The 19,965-nt window shown below is 39.4% G+C and overlaps 1 protein-coding gene across 1 annotated transcript; it reads left to right on the top strand.

Moving 5' to 3' along the window:
• Nucleotides 1–431: 431 nt before the first annotated feature.
• Mmadhc (metabolism of cobalamin associated D) lies at nucleotides 432–19,614 on the top strand. Its single transcript, XM_036184521.1, has 8 exons — nucleotides 432–586; nucleotides 864–920; nucleotides 4,245–4,389; nucleotides 5,687–5,904; nucleotides 9,172–9,277; nucleotides 10,340–10,470; nucleotides 17,660–17,746; nucleotides 19,093–19,614. The coding sequence occupies exons 1-8, from the start codon at nucleotides 467–469 to the stop codon at nucleotides 19,285–19,287; spliced, it is 1,059 nt and encodes a 352-aa protein (XP_036040414.1). The 5' UTR covers nucleotides 432–466; the 3' UTR covers nucleotides 19,288–19,614.
• The last annotated feature ends 351 nt before the right edge of the window (nucleotides 19,615–19,965 follow it).

The raw sequence follows: 19,965 nt of genomic DNA, 5'->3' as shown, positions 1-19,965 counted from the left end.
CTGTAGGGAAGTTTTGGGGGAGTATAAAGAGTTGTCAAAGGGAGCTGGAGATTTGAGGAGTTAAGAGCACAAGTCACTCTTCCGGAGGTCCCAAGTTCAACTCCCAGCACCCCACATGACAGCTCACAACCATCTGTAACTTCAGTCCCAGGGAACCAACTCTTTCTTCGGCCCACATATATATGCAGACAAAACATTCATACACATAACGTAAAATTTTAAATCTAAAAAAAAAAAAAAAATTAAAACAACAACAACAAAAATCTGTTAGGTACCAACGAGTCAATGAAAAGCAAAGATCTACCAAATATTGCTACCAAACCTTGGCACTGAGTCCTTTAAATCTTCCCAGTGCGGCCCCACCCCCGTCTTGACCCGCCCACCAGTTTATCCAATGGAACGCCAACTCCCCTTCTGGAGCCCTGAGAGCATCAGCTACTCGAAGATCGATCGACGGGCAGCGTCGATGCGCTCGGAGGCAACTACTCAGGCCTGGGCGTCAACAGCTGCGCAGTGGGGACCGTGGCAGCCGCCATCTTGGCAGTGGACGGGGCGAGGCCTGGGCGCGGAGTCCCTCCGGTGTCTGGTACGGATGGTTGCCGCTCGCGGTCTCCCGTGCACATTCAAGGGGGGACCAGAACCCTGTTGTCGGTGTCGCCCTTGTCGCCCCACGTCTGCCCTGGGCTTTTCCGCTGGCCCCGCCCGAGCCTGCGCTCGGAGCTCAGACGGTGGCTCCTCGGGTTCCCGGGGACGCGGGGCCCGGGGCCTGGCGATGGGGAGGGACACGCTGACACTGCCTGGCCCGAGCTTCTGTCGGTGCAGCTAGGTCTGGCACTAGCCTGTTTTGTTTTGCTCTTTCCCAGGGACTCTTTGCCAAAGGGAAGAATTTGCGTCCGTCCTCCGCACTAGAGATGGCTCATGTAAGTCACTCTCGGATAAACCAGTGTGTTCGGGAACTTGTTAGGAAATGGAGGGACGAATTGATGATGACGTTGGCGCAGTGTTCGCCTTTTTGTGTCAGCGGTACCGGGGAGCAGAGGGTGTGAAGTAAAGTTTTTATGATAGGAAAGTAGTTTGACACGAACGTTCTATTAAATTGTCGTGCATTTGTTTCCCCGATTTCATACTTTATAGACGTAGAATTCAGTGCAAGCATCCCTTCAACAGTAAATTTGAAGTCACTTCAGTAAATATTTAGAATATGTTGTAAGCCCTCTGCCAAAGAAAAACAAACAACAAAAAACACCTAACCTGAAGTTTTGAAGTTATCAGTATAGGAAGTGGCCTTCCAGTTTCTACAAAAGTTCTTATTCACACTCACAGACGTGAGTGTAAGTGCCCAGGTACTAGACACGTCCTACCTTAGTTTATAGGTAAAGGGTATAAGAAATATGTGAAGATTTTTATTAAAAGTAGTACATGATAGGGGCTGGAGAGAGGCCTAACCCGTTAGGAGCACAGGCTGCTCTTGTAGAGGACCCAGGCACAAGACAGGTCACAACCCTCTGAGACTAGTTCTGGAGGATTCAGTGCATTCTTCTGGCCTCATCAGACCCCAGGCACACATATGGTACACATACATACATTTAGGCAAATTCTTGTGTACACAAAATAAAATTAAAAAATTTTAAGAAGCATGTAATAGTTTTTTGAAAGCTTGGAGAAGGTATCATGAGAGATCTGTGCATAAGAGAAAATGGGAGTTTGTGGTCACCTAATGGAAAAAATGTTTACCTTGAGTTTTGAGAGATGAGTGGAACTTAGATCATCAGAGATTTGAATTAGAAGGTCAGGCACTATATACAAAAACTCTTGCCTGTGCCTTCTAAATATTAGGGTATCATTTCTGCCTGCCTGAACGTAAGATGTGCAAGGGTCGTATGTAGGAGGTAAAGTTTGGATTGGGAGATAGTGGAACATTAGGGAATCTTAAGTGCTGAACTCAGAAATTTAACTTCATTAGAGTTGTAATTTAACCAGGCCATAGCAGAAAAAAATTTAATGTGACATTCCTGTTATTGCGAAGTGTTTGAAGGTAGAGACAAGTCTAAGAGCCAAGTTTTAAGGTGAATTTTTTATCAAGCTATAACCTGCCCTAAAGAGGTGTGTTCTGAAAGAGGCCTATGGCACACTCAAAGGAGTGAAGTTAGTTGAAATAGAATAGAATGCTAATATTTTCACTGACTTTGTTTAAATGAATTCAGTAGGATGAATTTATTGGAAGATAAAAGTTCTTTGTTAGGATGAAGTTTATATTAAACAAATTTAAATTCTACTGTTCAGATGTCAGCCATAAGTGTTTTGTGTTACTTTATATGTGTTGTAAATTCTTGGCAGATGTTAGTAGTGAAATATGCATATACATGTGTCTTTAACAATTTACTTAACATCCAGAGTTATAAAACTGCCCATAATTTAGCATCTAAACTTGCCACTCTTCTAGATATAACTACTTTATCCCTTTTTTTCCTGAAAGTTACAAAGTTTTAATACAATTTCCCAAGTCACATGATTCTCGGTGAAGAGACATCTGCTTCCCTGTGAAGTCAGAAGGTACTACAGCAATAGTCTGTACTCATATTGCATCAGTCAGCTGCAGATGGCTGAAACTAACTATAGACCTTTTCTTTCATGTGAGAAACATTGTTTGTTTAAACTCTGAAATATAGACATTCACGACTCAGTATGGTAACTCTTTCCTGATGTTCCAGGCCAGATGATGTACATATTTTTTTAAAATGCAAATAGCCAGCTAGCAAATATTTTAAGCTTTGTGGGCCATAGGCTAATGCCGATGTTACAGTGTGAAAGCAGTCATATGCAATACTTAAGTGAATGACTGTGTCTGTGCTACAATAAAACTTTGTTTCCCAACAATTCGCTGTATTGGGAAATCATTTGGCAACTTCTACATTGAACTATTCTAAACAAAGTATTCTACTAAAAGTCTGTCCATGCTCATCTATTTACATATTCATCTATTTTAACTCAGTCTAGGAAGTAAACATAATATCAGAAAATACACCATAAAAATATGCTAAAATTAAGGAAAGTGAACATTACCTTCAAACGAAGAGGAAGTAATAGCATGGGAAAGGAAACATTAGGCTCCAAGGATACGTTCTCAAATCTCTGGCTTAAGGACAGCAGAATCTTACTAGTTGCTCTACACTTGTGGTATTTATTAAATAAGGTGGCATTTATAGATTCACTTTGTGATCTTTATTGAAAAAAAAACATACACTTTTATCGCAGAGCAACATATTGTTTGTTCAGATGTTTGTGTTGTGGTCGAAGAGGAATCTGAAGAACAGAGTTTATTTGGGAGTGAGTGATTATAGGAATCACAGCAAGACAAGTAGGGTTGTAGGCAACCCGAGGGGGAGGGGATGGGGGAGCTGAGGATTAAGGGTTTTCTAATTTAAAATACGAAAGGGTTGCATAATTTGTTGGATTGTTCTTGGCTCCAAGGATCAACACCAGGTAGCATCAGTCCAAAGGTGAACAGGCAGTTACTGGTTAGGCATCCTCTTAGAAATGTTTGGTTTGCTTTGTTTCTACAGTGGTCTTTGTGCAAGGTTATGGCTTGGGTAGTCTTTCTGTGACAGTTCATTTATCAGTTAATATTCTCGAAATATTCCCTACTTCTTAGCATACCCTCCTTGTTAGGGCTTGCCACACTTGTCCACTCCCTCCCACTCCCCCCTTTGATTCTGACAACTCTCATAGTGGGTTTGTTTTTTTAATTGTAAGCACACATATTGTTTGTCACATAATAGATATTCCACAGAGATAGTAGTGTGTGTTGTTTTTAAACGATACAACACAATGGGATGAATTAGCTTACTGCATAAGCCTGAGAACCTAAATTTGAAATTGCACACACGTAAAAATCCAGGCATGGCTGCACATGCTTGTAACACTAGCACTATGGGGAAGACAGAGACAGAAAGATCACTGGGATCACCACCACCACAGCAGCTCCAGGCTCAGTGAGAGACTGCCTCAAAGTAATAAGGTGGAGACTGGTAGACCAGGACTCCTGCCCTCCTCTAACCTTCTGAGTGTACACAAGCCAAGGGGAAGATAGGAGTCAAGGGTGTTTTAATTTAAAATATGAGAGGTTGCATAATTCATATCACTCATACACCATGTGTATGTGCACACACAAAGATGAAACACAATATAAAAATTTGTCAGAATGTGTTATTTATCTCCAAACCATTCATTTCTGTTGTTACTAGGTGCTCTGTAACAGGGCCAGACTGGTTTCCTATCTCCCAGGCTTCTGTTCCCTAGTGAAAAGAGTTGTCAAGCCAAAAGCCTTCTCAACTGCAGGGTCTTCAGGTTCTGATGAGTCTCATGTGGCCACTGCACCCCCAGATCTATGTAAGTAAAAAAACTGCCTTCATTGTACTCTAAAATCTTTTATGTTTTCGCTAATAGTTTTTCTTGGAGTTTTATACATCTTTTTAAACTTTTGTTTGTTCCACTGAGAATAAAATACCGTTCTATCTAGATATATAAGAAAGTTATAATATTTCAAAAAATAAAACAGTGTTCTTTATAGGAATATATCCTAGGAAACACATTTGTAATTGTTATAAGTTGGAAGGAGAAGAGGGAGGGAAACTGCGATCAGGATGTAAAATAAATGAAAAACTGTAATTAAAAAGAGCACATTTGATATACTTAATCTCCCAAACATCATAGTTTGGCAATATAGTATACTGTGTATTACCCATTCCTAAGTATCACATGACTAAGAACTAAAACTCACTGCCTAACTAAAAGAGAGATTACTGTATAGCCTGTTACCACCCCAAGAAAATTCAAAATTCAGTGTTCAGTGCATCTTGTTTTCTTACTGTCACAAAGCTAAAAAAGACCAAATTGAAAATCTAGTACTGTCTACACTTGGTCCCAAAATTTCTAAGTTTTTTTTTTTTATTATTATTTTTATTTTTTTTAAGATTTTATGTATGTGTATATGGCATGTGAGTGCAGGTATGCACAGAGACCAGAAGAAAGTGTCAGTCTCTGGACCTGGAGTTCCAGGCAGCTGTGGGCAGCAATGTGCACTCAGTCTGACCATCTCCCCAGTCCTCACACTGATGTCTGCCTGTCCTCTGACATCCAGTCTTCCCTCAGCTGCTTCTGCCCCTCTCTTGATCCTCTAGGCTAGTTTGCTGATCTCTTCACTGTAGCAAGACTTTGTATGTTTATTATGGATTCGTTGAATAATTTACCTGGAATTGGCAGTGCTTCTCTTAATCTGTTATTTGCATCACTATCATACTAATCATTCTAAGGTGTTTTAATTATGTTCCTTTCTTGATAAATATTCTTTATTATTTCTCTCAGCAGCAGTTTCCAAATTACAAATCATTGTCCAAGACTATTTAAAGAGGTTGGGTGGTGGTTAGAAAGGTTTGAGAAATTCCACATTCCATACTTGAAAATTTATAATGCCTGCCAAAATACCACAGGCTTTTAGAAGCTTATCCTAATGTGTCCCAAAAGTATAACACGTGGAATCTTTGTTCCTTCAAAAGCTTTACTCACTTTAAGTTCACCAGGGCATTCAAAGCCCTACAGCTTCCCTGGATTTGGTTTCTGTTGTTTTTAACTTCCCATTGGTATCACATGAAGACTGACTGTGGATAGCCCCTTTTATTCCCTCCAGGCTCCCGGACAGTGTGGCCTGATGAAACAATGGGACCATTTGGGCCTCAGGATCAGAGATTCCAGCTTCCTGGGAATATGGGCTTTGACTGCCACCTCAACGGAACTGCTTCCCAGAAGAAAAGCCTGACCCACAAAACTTTGCCTGATGTTCTGGCAGAGCCCCTCTCAACCGAAAGACACGAGTTTGTGGTAGCGCAGTATGTGAATGAGGTTCAGGTTGGTTGGTGCTATATTGCTCTTATTAATGCTGTGCTACTTTTCAATTACCGAGTACGTTCTATTGAAAGGGTTAAAAAAAAGAAAAGTCAATGTATACAAAAGCAGCAGAAGCAGGCTTAAAAAATATACTGGCACCATCCAATTTACATGTTTAAACTGTAATCTCTATTAAATAGTTCTTCAAAAATACTTTTTTGGTAACTACTTATTCTAAATATGACTTAAATTATTTTTCTGTATTGCTAAAGATTAAGTTTTCTTGTTTTTAATTCTAAAAATACTATTATAGGCAGTCATGATGTTATGTGATACCTGTAATCCCAATACTTCACCAGTAAAAGGAGGAAGAGCTCTAGGTTCAGGGCCAGCCTGACCTACATGAGTTCCAGACCACCTGGGGCAGTTATAATTTGTTGATAGACTTAGTTCCCACTCACTTTATATTTCTCTAGCCCTTTAGTAGCTTAAGAAATGTTTGCGATCTCTGAAGTTGTTCAGATACAGTCAACTAAAAGAAAAGCAGTATAAATGTTAAATTTGTGGAGGGGAGAGAAGAAAAAACAATTTCTAAAGGATTAGGAGAGGTCTTTGTAATTTTTTTCTTTTTCATGTGTGCTTATATGATAGGCTTGTGTGTATATGTGTGTACACATGTCCCAATGTATGTGCAGATGTGCTTGCACAGAGTGGAGACCAAAATTCATAGAGGGATGTCTTCTTTTGTTGCTTCTCCATCTTGTTTTTTGAGGCAGTGTGTCACTGGATCAGAGCTTTTGATTTTGGCAAGGCTGGCCAGCAAGGCCCTCAACACTAGGATACAGATGTGTGTGCCTCTGTGCCTAGTTTTTTAGGTGGGTGCTGGCAATCTAAACTCAGATCCCCATGCTTACACGAGGATACCTCCTGAGCCCCCGTGGTACAGTTGTTTAAACTGGAGTTGCGCCATTATTAGAGATAGAAGACTACATACATCTCAGAGTTCGGGTACTCCTAAGCTGTGGCATTGCTATATAGAAGTTAGAGGGGTTTTTGTTTGGTTGGGTTTTTGTGGTAGTGGTGACTTTTTGTTTGCTTTTAAAGATTTATTTTTTAATTATGTGGTATATGTGTCTGTGTGGAGGTACGTGCACACGAGTGCAGGTGCCCATGAAGGCAAGAGGCATCAGATCCGTTAGAGCTGGAGTTAGAGGTGTTGGGTGGGAGCTTCCTGAAGTGGATGTTAGGAACTGAACTCAGATCATCTGCAAGAGCAATCATGCTCTTAACCATTGAGCCATTTTGACAGCCCCTGTTGTTATATACACCAGTCTCTCCAAGTATGAGTTGTATTGGATGAGAGAGCATTGGGACATCATTTACTTCCTGGATCTTTTTATATTAGATGATATTTGCTCATTCTTGTCATTTCCTTGTTCTTCCTCTCCATACCAAGTACTTGATCTTTCCCACAAATTCTGTTGTTCATCTTCTCATTTAAGTTCCTCTTTATTCACTAGCACATAAGCTGTAAGTCTCTTTGATTCTTAGCACAGTATCATTTCTGACATTTGCCCATTGGGTGTCTTTATTTGTATATGTGATAGGTCCCAGATTTTTGCGTTTAATACTGAAGAGGTTCTTTTAGCCCTTCAAAGATTGTCCTTATTGCTGTCTAATCAGCCAAATGAATAGTATAGCTATCTTTTTCTGTCTTTAGGTAAAAATTATAGGACCATCCTTGCCTGCCTTCACTAGCATGTTTCCACAAATAATTTCAAAATCACCTTTCTCTAATCTGTGAATTTGTTTCTAAGTTATTGTTGTCCTTTCAGCTCTGTCAGACTTCAAGAACTGTTTCTTTTACCTGCATTTTTAGGGACATTCTATTGTAGCATAATGGACCAGGGAAGAGAATACGTCCGGGTTCAGGCTTGACAGGAGCACTTAGCTTGTGACTTTTGTGACTTTGAGGATGTCACTTAACCTTTCTGAGCCTTGGTTTCCTTGTATGAAAAGTGAAAGGATTGACAACAGACATGCAGTTGCATGCTTTGGCAGGCTTCCTGCACTTGGTGCATCATCGGTTTCCTGTGAAGTCCTAACCTGTGTTCTGCCTGTAAACACCCACATCTGTTACTATTGTTTCAGCTTTTTCTTTTCTTTTTTTTTTAGGTTTTTCAAGACAGGGTTTCTCTGTGTAGCTTTGTGCCTTTCCTGGAACTCATTTTGGAGACCAGGCTGGCCCCCAAGTGCTGGGATTAAAGGCGTGCGCCGCCGCCGCCGCCGCCGCCGCCGCCCGTCTTCAGGTTTTTCTAATCCCTCCCAGAGAAGTGGTTCACTCCCGAACTCCAGCCCCGAGAGCTTTCTTTTCATTCTGTAGCAATTTCATGTTGAGTTACAGTTTTCATAAATGCTGCTTTTCTTCTGCTAGATCTGATCTATTTGAGCGTAAAAGCTGGATTTTTAAAAGTACTTTATTTTTTTTATACTGTATGTTCCTCTCAAAGGTCTGTGGCTAAATTTCAACTGGGTAACTACCCCTAAGCCCTTCCTATAGTCAAAAATGTATTATTTGACCATGTTTTTTTAATTAACATCACACCAATTTTACAATAATTCAGTGTCAGATAAATATCACAAAAGGTAACTTTGCCAGATTTTTTTTTATGATATTTCAGCCTGTTCTATCAAATTCCAGAATGTAGGTATATTTATATAATTGTCTTACATTTTCTTTAGTATTTCTTTAGAACTTTCAGAATTTATACTCGTTTTAGTGTGAAAACATTACCTTACTTTCCATTAGAATCATGTTTTAAATTTTTCTGAGGGCTGGAGAGATGGCTCAGAGGTTAAGAGCACTGGCTGCTCTTCCAGAGGTTCTGAGTTCAATTCCCAGCAGCCACATGGTGGCTCACAACCATCTGTAAGAGATCAGGTACCCTCTTCTGGCCTGCAGTCATACATGCTGTATACATAATAAATAAATCTTTAAAAAAAAAAAAATTTCTAACTGAAATTCTTTTTGTTTGTTTGGGTTTTTTGGTTTGTTTGTTTTTCTGAGACAGGTTTTCTCTATGTATCTTTGGAGCCTGTCCTGGAACTCGCTCTGTAGACCAGGCTAGCCTTGAAATCACAGAGCTCTGCCAGCCTCTGCCCCCCCCCCCCAGTGCTGTGATTAAAGGCATGCGCCACCACCGCACAGCTCTAACTTTAATTCTTAACAGATATAGCATGATACTTGAACTCAAGTTTTTCCTCCCATCCTTGTCATTGTTCCCACAGAGTAGCAATGCACCTGTTGAACAAGATATTAACAGTGCAGAAACTTACTTTGAAAGTGCCAGAGTCGAGTGTGTAATCCAAACATGTCCAGAACTGCTGCAAAGAGGTATCATACTTTCTCCATTGACACACACACAATGTGTATTAGATGATGTTATTGATGTCTGCATATGCTTGATGGTGGCCTCGCAGTACGTGTCAGCTCTGTGTGCTGGTACTATTTTGTCTGCTTGGCAACGATTCCTTGTCTTCTGACATCGAACTCATTCCGGGTACATAGGAATAGAAGGCTTAGAGTAACTTCCCAAGTGTCATACTTCTACTCTTGTGTGACCGTTGTAACTGATGTTTCCGTAAGTTTACATGTAATATGCAAAGAAGAATCTTTGAGAATTTCATGCAGTGAATTTGAATTGTGTTCATTTTCATTCCTCTCCCTTCTGGAGGATCTCACCACCACCTCCCTGAACTGTTCCCATCTCACCCAACTCCATGTCTTTCTCTTTTTAAAAACTAACTATGGAGTTCCTTTGGTGCTGCCCATTTACATCTGGGTAGGGACTGCTCACAAGAGCCTGGTCAGCCTACTAGGAACCACACAGTTAAAGGAAACTGATTCTCCTTCCCCCGGAGGCCATGAGCTGTGCCATAGCTCCTCAGTTAGGGTGGGAACTTGTGAGCCTCTGGCTTCTTGCTAGAATGTTAGCTCTCCATCCTGTGCAGGGCTTCTGCACAGCTGCTGGGAGTTCTGAGTGCACAAGGTCCTGTCATGTCCGGAAGATGCTGTTTCACTCCAGTCCTCCCTGAGTTCTGAGAGCTGGTGCGATGCACATGTCACTTGTGGCTGTGTGCTCTGCAGTCACTTATCCTCTGTCGTTTGACTTTGACCCGCTGTCATTAAACTCTTAGTGATAAATGTATTTGAAAATCATATTAACAGTAAAACAGTGTAGTGTGGCTTAACCTTCAGAGTCGTTGGCATTGCTGTTTCAGCTTATCCAGCAAAACTGTATCCATTTGACTCTGCAGAGGAAGTGTGTACTTGTAGAACTGCCTTAGGAGCACAGTAACTTAACTGAATTTTCAGCTGCCTGAGTAAGTTATTTTTACAAACCAAGGCTCTTTGTGTAAACTGTTTTCTTCTTGGCATTTATATTCTTATTTTTAGATTTTGAGTCACTTTTTCCAGAAGTGGCTAATAACAAACTGATGGTTCTGACTGTAACACAGAAAACGGAAAATGACATGACTGTGTGGAGTGAAGAGGTAGAACTTGAAAGGGAGATGCTCTTGGAGAAGGTAGGTCTTCCGGTTTCCTAGTAACTTAATGCTGTCTTCTTTAAATGCCACTACATCAGTTATGGCGACACATTTTTATGAAAATCCCTCTTACTTTCTAAGAGACTGGACTATGGTGAACTTCACAGCTGAGGTAATATTACACATTGAGGTTACCTTAGACTGACTGTTATTCTACTGGTTTTTTAACCTGCCTTTAATAGAACAATGTAACACCAATCTTACTTGCCTTGGGTTTCCCATGTAATCAGCTTTTACAACTTTTTTGCATAGCTGTAATTCTATGTACTGTTTCATGCCCATGACCCAGAATAATGAACAATGTGTATGTTTGTGTTGTGGTAACCATTTGCAGAAAGCAGCCAACAGGTTGGAAGCAACCTAATACAATAAATATCAGCCATAAATGATGGAAACAGCAATGGATATTATTAAGTGAATGTTTGCTTTTCTGAGTGCTTCTAGGGCAGTTAGAGTCAGTAAAATTGTGTTAAAGATTTCTGCAAAGTATACCTAGTTCTTCCCTATGTGATGCTTTTCTGTGCTGTTACGTAAGTACAGAGCAAACACTTTTGTGATGGACACAGACAAGACAATGTTCAGTTCAGGCAGGCACAGATTCAGACTTACTGAGCACACAAATTATTGATAAGCCAGAAACCATAAGCTGCAGGGAAACAAGTAGGGAATTCAAATCCAGGCTCACTCTCTGTTAAACTACCCAAAGAGGAAGTCTAATTTCCTTTCTTTAACTCAACACCAACTCATATTAGTGACTCTTGAGTTATCACTAGTGCATTTAAACAGTGCAACTACTGCCATAAATTATCTTTTCTGCCCTGTATTTGTTCTGTGAAATCTTTCAAGCACTGAAAGAACGGTGCCATTTTTTTCAAGGAGAAAAGGCTACTTTCAGGGGCTGCAGGATGGCTCAGCAGTCAAGAGCACTTGCTGTTCTTCCAAAGGATCTGGGTTCGAGGCCTAGCACACACATGGTGACTCACAGCTATTTGTAATTGTAGTTCCAGGGAATCCATTGCTCTCTTATGGTTTCTGTGAGCACCTGGGATGCATATGGTCCACAGACCTACACACAGGCAAAATAGCCATACATAAAATAAGTAAATATTGTTTTTAGAGGTGGTGGTGGTGGTGGTTCTTTCTTTTTTCTCTTTCTTTCTTTCTTTCTTTCTTTCTTTCTTTCTATGTATTTGTTTGTTTGTTTATTTATTTTGGCTTTTTGAGACTAGGTTTCTCTGTGAAACAGTCCTGGCTGTCCTGGAATTCACTCTATAGACCTGGCTGGCCTCAAACTCACAGAGGTCCACCTGCTTCTGCCTCCTGAGTGCTGGGATTAAAGGCGTGTGCCACCACTGCCCATCGTAAATATGGTTTTTAAGTGCTACTTTTCTTGGTATTCTTGAAATTTTTAGTTCCATTTATTCCTTTTCTGAATTTTACTAAATTCCTGTTTTTTCTGAAATATGCTACTCTGACACCCTCTATAGCATAACAAGTAAATAATGAAAATCAGGTCAGTCATCTCTAAGAAATAAAGAGCAATACTGAACAGTGTGACAGGATACAACACAGTATGCATCTTTTTCCTTTTTTTTTTTTTTTTGGTTGTTGTTTGGTTTTTTGAGACAGGGTTTCTCTGTGTAACTTTGTGCCTTTCCTGGAACTCACTCAGTAGCCCAGACTGGCCTCAAACTCAGAGATCTGCCTGGCTGTGCCTCCCCAGAGCTAGGATTAAAGGCGTGAGCCATCACATCACTGCCCAGCTAAAGATTAAGTTTTGACATTTCTCTATACCAGTATATGTAGATATATTTTATTTCTTATAACATCTGCATTATATTATGAGTAAACTAAAAATTTTAAGTTATTTTAAAATTTCTTTTTATAAATTGAAAACCCAACTTTGCTATACTGGCACACAGCTGTGAAAATCATTGTTACATATATTTATGAACACTAATCTCCATAAACTCCTAGATAGAAGATGGCTGAATTATTATCATTTTGAATTTGATGCATGCTAATGATATGCCTGCCCAGAAATTACCTTAATATATGTGCTGTGACCCTAGCTTACCTTATATGGTAGCATTCTGTTTTTCAATCAGATAAAAATTTCAGATAATTACTTATACACATATATATTTAATAATTTAAAACTTGTTTTGTAATTACCTTAAAATTGATATTGGATTATATAAATTTGTCTATAGGACAAGAAAGTTTTCTTCTCTATGATAGATTAAGAATGTCTCATTTGAATGCCTTAGGTCACTCTAGTAGAAAAATCCCCTTACTGATTTCCACATAAGACAATGTTAAACATTCTACTACTTTTTGAGGTTAGCCAAATGGTTCTCTTTATTTGTGATAATATAGTTTACATATTCAGCAGTATTTTATAGTAGTAATGTGTTGCCTAAATGTACCACATAGAGCTTTCTAATACGTGCCATAGTGTTTTAACAGATGTGAGTATATTTGTCATATACTAATTAAAATGGAATTAAATAGAGTCATGTGATATTCAGGCTGGGTGTGATGACCTATGCCTTTGATCCTAGCACTCAGGAGGCAGAGGCATGTGGCTTTCTGGGAGTTTGAGGCCAGCCTGGTCTACATGTGAATTTCAGGCCAGCCAGGAAAACATAGTGAGAGAGACCTTATCTAAAAAGCAGACATACTTCAGATTTAAGAGAACTTAAGAAGGCAGTAGCATCTTATTTACATATTAAAGGCTTCATAGGTGTATAGTTCTCATCACTTAGTGAGCGCCTCCAGAGCTCATTCTTACACATCACATTAGTTGTGCTGATTGCTGATCATCTCAAGTGCTGCAAGCGCAGGAAAACGTAATGGAATTCAGCTACTATCACAAAAGCTACTACTTGGAAAAGTCAAGGACTTCTCCAAAGGTCAAGGACTTCTCCAAAGGTCAAACCATGGCTTAAGAAGTCTTGGTGATATGTGTGTGTGTGTGTGTGTGTGTGTGTGTGTGTGTGTGTGTGTGTAAAAAAGCTGGTTCCTAAAATGATTTTCATGTATGCTTCCAAGAACTCCTAGCAGTATACTTATCTAAAATGCCTATCAAGCATCTAAGGCTGTATGAAACAACACCTGTCTCCTAGGTCAGGCAGGTAGCTTTATTTCTTGTGCAATTTTAACCACTTCTGGGAATGTAGACTGAGCACCTAGACCCCAGTTTTTTATATACTAAACGGTCATTAGCACTCAGCTGACCTCCTCTTTTACCACTCCCATTTTGGATTGTAAAAGAAAGCCTCACTGCCTGAGGAAAATTCTTACCTACCTTTATGACCCTGTAGAATTCAAGCCTGGTGACCTTGCTCAACTGGGGGATTGCTATTGCTTGGGTTTGTAACTGGATTGCAGAGAGACTTAGGAAGAACATGGAGAATTTAGAGACGGAGAAGGGAGAGGGATAAAGAGGATTTTGACCAGAGAGAACCTGTGGATGAGATGGAAGATGAGGAAGAGTCAGTCAGATGGGGAAGTACTAGCTGGGTAAGAACGAGATGAGAAGCCCTAGATGAGGCAGAATTAATACGAGACAATTAAGATAGAACTTGGAGCAGTAGATTAATACAGAGAGAAATCAGGCAAGAAAGGAGCTGGGCACGAGAACAGAACTGAAGCTGTGTAAATAGGATGTTATCCCAGAGGAATTAGAGCAAGTGGACTATAGAGCTAGGTGTGCTGAGATTCTATTTCCCAAAAATAGTCCTCGCCATTCATACTTTCTCTCCTGAGCCCCTGGAATGTATGGTATTAAGGCTGGTCCTTCTAATATTATACAAGACTCAAGATTCTTGCCTGATTTGATATTGAGTTCAATATAGTTCTTTCAGTTTCCTCTGACAAGTGTGGGCTTTGGCATGCAGCTGTGTTGAGAATTGTAGCTTACTCTTTATATCCTATTCTGACTTTTTTCTAGCAGATGCCACTATCTGCCTTTGATAACTAGAAATTTAGGAGAAATTTGCTGGTGCTTGTAATAGTATAATATTCTTTTAGTTAACCTTTGTATGTGCTTTATTACATTATTTTGTTTTACTCTTTTTAGTTTTTAAGTATGCCTTTTCCATTAAGTTGGAATATGATCTAATGACTATTGTTTTTAAGACTAACAAAGATTATGAAATACATCAACAAATGTTAATGTTGGATGAGGGTGATAATCTACAGAATACAGCATTATTTATTGTATGTCACCAGTGTACAGGTAGGTGTGGAGAAAAAGGTTAGCTTAGGTGCTATATACCTCCATAGGAATCACTACATTTCCTTTTTTTTTTCCTTTGAGACAGGGTTTCTCTGTGTAGTTTTGGTGCCTGTCCTGGATCTTGCTGTGTAGACCAGGCCTCAGACTCAAAGAGATCCGCCTGCCTCTGTCTCCCAAGTGCTAGGATTAAAGGCATGTGCCACCACAGCCCAGCTAAACTTCATTTTAAAAAGTGACATGTAGTTCTGAAAAAAATAAAAAAATTGTGGCAAGTGAAATTTATAGTTTATTTTAACAAAGTGACTTACAAGTGGCATGTCCCTCAGAAGAGTTAAGATCACAGACCTCCACCCTGCCATGTGCACAGGCAGCATTTGTAGACATAAGTAGACATGAAGTCCAGAAACACTGTTGGCTGTAGCTCTGAGTTGGCAACCTGTGAGTAAGCAGTACTCAGCTTTGTGTTGTAAAGCATACTCCTTAGTTAGGCTGAGCATATGCTCTAAGGTCTCAATACTGAGAGTCAAAAGGGGAAAGCCTTCAGGCCCAGTTTCTGTTTCCTTATCTGTCTTTCTTGGAAGCTGAACGGAGGCTTTAGCAGTATAGATAGAGGGGCTGAAGAGAGTAGAAGAGCAAGGAGTAAAGTGGTTCTTTCCTTCTAGGGTTAGACTAGGCAGGACTCAATTATCATGCTGGCTCAGGTCCACTAGACCCCTTCTGATTGCTTGCTGTCAGTCTGCTGGTTGTTCTTGAAAACTGGCCCATTTAGACTCAGTCTGATTACTAATTCAGTGACAGTAGCATGAATAATTGCATTCTGGTATGATCTGGTCTGCCTCATTAGTACCAACATCATGGTGGCTCCTATATACTTTAACAAGTCCCAGACATAGTCATCCTCTTTATCCACTGATGATAAGAGCATGACCTTGATTACAATGCCTATGATAGAGATTCGTGTATGTGAGCAGCACTTTCAAAGATTAATAGGAATTACTAATACTACAGAATAACAGTTATTGTCAACAAAGTTTAGTGAATATGGTCTCTTTCAAAAATCGTTTTCTTCTTGGCTTTTTGTTTAAAGGAAGGTTTTCTTTGGTGTGTCCTGATTGCAAGCATCATTGTTGTTGCACAGTGGGCTTATTATTAAGGAAATGAAGGGCTAGTCTGCACAGTTTCTGGGCCACCTCCACAGTTAATTTGATAATCAAGACAGGTCTAACAGGTGAGTAGCATTCGGTCTGGATGCACTCAACTAAAAAATAGTCCACATCCCAGGCTGGCTGGCCAGATACTGTAAGATTTTACCACACTAAGCAGAATGGCTTATCATTTAAAACTTACAAATTATTTCATTACTTCGAGAATTTTCAGATTAGTATATATTTTGAGGGCAGTTGTCCAAAACCATAAAAAAAATGAATCCACAGATGGGGAACTTGTGTATTGTGGGCATCTTGGGCAATCCACCTTAGCTATAAGCTCTGAGTTACCCTGTTAAAACAACCATAGACATTAAGTAAATGAATGGATGTGGCTGTATCAGTGAGCTAGATTTGCTTTAGGACTATACTTTGCTAATGTTTGGTGCAGAATATATTCTGCATTTCTAAGTCCTGGACATTAGAGCCAGTGTTAGCTGAATGCCTGAAGTGCTGTGGCTCTTTACTCTTGGACCAGAAACCCATGTGATCCCTGCATATTACAAGTTTCACAGTTTGAGCATTTTCTATGCCTATTAGAATCTTTCCCCTTTCTTACTCAGCTCAGCATTTTTCTGAGCAACCAGGGTGAATTGTTGCATAGGTTACTCAGATCCTCGTTTGTGTCTGCCTGCCTCTTTGCAGTGCTCTGCCAGACAAATTCCAAGGGTTTCACTGATCCAGAATTCTTACTTTGCCTCCTTAACTCGGTAACACCACCCCTTTGCTTGGAATCCACTCTATCCTAATTTACTTTTTGTTTCTACAGTTAACACCAAAATCAACATGGGGAGACAAGAGTTTGTCTGGGTAACATGTCCTTATCAGAGATGATCATTGAGGGAATTCCAGGCAGGAATTCAGCAGGAACCTGGAGGCAGGAACTGAAACAAGCCACGAAGAAGCACTGCTTACTAACTTGCTTTCCAAGTCTTGTTCAGCCTGCTTTCTTTTACGCCCAAGAACAACTGTTTAGGGATAGCACCACTCATAATAGGCTGGATCCTCCCATATCTGTTATTAATCGAGAAAATGCCCCCCACAAGCTTGCCTACAGGCTAGTTTGATGGAGGCATTGTACCAGTTGAGAATTCCTCTTCCCAGAAGACCCTAGCTTGTGTCAAGTTGACCAAAACAAAAACAAAAACCTATCACTTACTTCCTGCCTTTAAATAAAAGGTTTCTAAAGATAAAGATAGACATTTGCTTCCATTTTCTCAGACTATGATTTTTGCAAGCATAAAAATAGTTGCCTTGCATATTCTGATCACTTCTATAGCTTTCAACAGATACTGAGTTTGGTTTTTATCTCTTTGTTGTGACTAGAATTAAAGCTGGGCCCTTGGGTTTTAGGCATCCATTGTGCTTTTTATGTCACCAGTGTAGTCTAGACTTAAACATGCTACTATATTTTCAGTACTTACAGTTCTGATCTGCAAATACACCAAAGAAATTGATACTAGGACCAAAATCCTGATCTGTATTTAGCAATTATAGACATCATTTATAAATACACAAGTGTTTAGTGAAAAATGAGTGTCCTGTTTATTCCTCTGCTTCACCTACCTGTATATTCAGATTTTGTTGTTTGGTTTTACCCCAAGGATAGTGATTTATGTTACAGCCTTGGGCAACCTAAACAATAAAATGACATTTTATTAAGAAACAAACCAATTGGAGAGATGCTGGGGCAGCACTGATTTTACCTTTTCCTCTGCAGTTCATTAATGGTGCTAAGGAAATTTGCTATGCTCTTCGGGCTGAAGGATACTGGGCTGACTTCATTGACCCATCATCTGGTTTGGCAGTGAGTAAATACTTCTTAAAAGCCAGTTTCTATGAAGTAGACATGGTTTTTATTATAAAATTATAACTGTCCTGTTGGCAAAAAACAAAAAAAAAACACCAAACATCCATTTAGATTTTTTTTACAACTCAATATATTATCCAAAGAAGTAGAATTACTGTAAGTCCCTTGGTTTCACAAATCTAGGAGAACTTAATGGCATTGTTTTTGTTAATAATAATAAAACAGATATGTATGGTTACTATTTATAAGCTAAAATTTGGAAATTACTGTGGTCTAGTCTAGTTTCTTAAAAGACCAAAGTCTTTTGAAGTTAAGAAAATATAAACTGCCAGGCAGTGGTGGCGCACGCCTTTAATCCCAGCACTCGGGAGGCAGAGGCAGGTGGATCTCTGTGAGTTCAAGGCCAGCCTGGTCTCCAAAGTGAGTTCCCGGAAAGGCGCAAAGTTACACAGAGAAACCCTGTCTCGAAAACCGCCCTCCCCAATAAAGAAAGAAAATATAAATTGTTAAAAAAAAAAAAAATGGGGAAATAACTTTTTGAAAGCTTTTCAACTTGTTGGAAGTCATGGTCACATACTTCAATAGCAAGAAGTAATAAAATCATTTTTTAAGATTTATTTATTTCTTATATATAGTGTTCTGTCTCTGTTTGCCTGTACCCCAGAAGAGGGCATCAGAACTCATAGATGGTTATGAGCTGCCATGAAGTTGCTGGGAATTGAACTCAAGATCTCTGGAAGAGCATTCAATGCTCTTAACCTCTAAGCCATCTCTCCAGCCCCATAAAATCATTTTGTAATTTTAAAATAGAAATATATACTTGCTACTTTTCAGAGTCAAGTACGGTACATAGAGACTAGAAGACCTCTGGCTTTAGTCCCCTTTTGTAACAGTGATGGAAATGATTCTTAGATTATTCTCTTATGTTTTATTCATCTTTAAAGTTTGTGCAGTGGTATACATTCAGCTCTAGGTAACTTGAAATTTACATGCTAATTCATTTCCCATTTCAAGCATGCACATGAATTGGGAAGGGTGTGTTAGAGCAGTTTAGGCATTGCATGTGACCTTTTTTGAGACAGGGTTTCTCTGTGTAATTTTGGTACGTGTCCTGGATCTTGGTCTGTAGACCAGGCTGGCCTTGAACTCACAGAGATCTGTCTGGCTCTGCCTTCCAAGTGCTGGGATTAAAGGCATGTATCACCACCACCTGGTATGCATGTAACCTCTTAATGAATTAAAAAATATATTGAAACACATAGGCACTTGCATTTATATAAATATTCCTACAATGTCTTTCTTCCTAATGAAAATATTAATACTTCATTTCTTACTTCCTGTAGTTTTTTGGACCATATACGAACAACACACTTTTTGAAACAGATGAACGCTACCGGCATTTAGGATTCTCTGTTGATGACCTTGGCTGCTGTAAAGTGATCCGTCATAGTCTCTGGGGTACTCACGTGTTTGTAGGAAGTATCTTCACTAATGCAGCAGCAGACAGCCATATCATGCGGAAGCTCAGTGGAAACTAGCAGTGCACTGTGGTAATTGCAGCTCTGCCTGTCTGTAATGGAATTCTCTGTATAAACACTGCAGAGGAACTCAACCTCTTTGGGATTCTGGTTCTTAGTTATTTATTTCATCATTTATGGGTTTACATTGGCAGGTGACTTAGATTTCAATATTGCAAGTGCTAACTCATATTCTGGAGTACATGTTGAACACACCCATGTTCTGCAGAATGTGGTCATCAACATGTAACCAGGGTATGTATGGTCTCTTGTTAATTCTCCCCTTTATTGGGAAAACTTTAGTTTAATTATTTTTTCCAAAAATAAATCATACATTTGGCTATGATAGTTTGTGCTTTCTTTCTTGCAATAGTTTAACAATGTAGCTGTTTAACAGATTTTAAGTTGTTTCTAGTAATATTATTGATAATTCTAGATTCTCTGCAGATTTACTCTTCTAATTTATTTTTCTTAACTGCTAATCAAACTGACCCTAGTTTGAGTGCTATTTTGAATCAATGTCAGCAGGAAAAAAAAAAATAGTGAAAGTAATACATCTTTTTATGTATAAAAGCATCAATTTCATTCTTACACTAAAAATCATTTCTTAACCATGTAGTTAAGACAGTTTAGTATAATTTATTTTCAGATGAATTGATACCTCTGCTCCAAATCACATGTCTAACTCCATCACTCCAA

This window comes from Onychomys torridus, chromosome 4 (assembly GCF_903995425.1).
Source record: "Onychomys torridus chromosome 4, mOncTor1.1, whole genome shotgun sequence".
In the NCBI taxonomy this organism is placed as follows: Eukaryota; Metazoa; Chordata; class Mammalia; order Rodentia; family Cricetidae; genus Onychomys; species Onychomys torridus.
Note: the sequence above shows the minus strand (reverse complement) of the source record. Positions and strands in the feature narration are given on the sequence as shown.

Bases quoted from the DNA above. Each gene is read 5' to 3' on its own strand.
- Mmadhc (XM_036184521.1), top strand. From the start codon at position 467: ATGCGCTCGGAGGCAACTACTCAGGCCTGGGCGTCAACAGCTGCGCAG. The intron at 587-863 runs GTACGGATGGTT...GCTCTTTCCCAG, and splicing joins CGGAGTCCCTCCGGTGTCTG to GGACTCTTTGCCAAAGGGAA. The intron at 921-4,244 runs GTAAGTCACTCT...TGTTGTTACTAG, and splicing joins CCGCACTAGAGATGGCTCAT to GTGCTCTGTAACAGGGCCAG.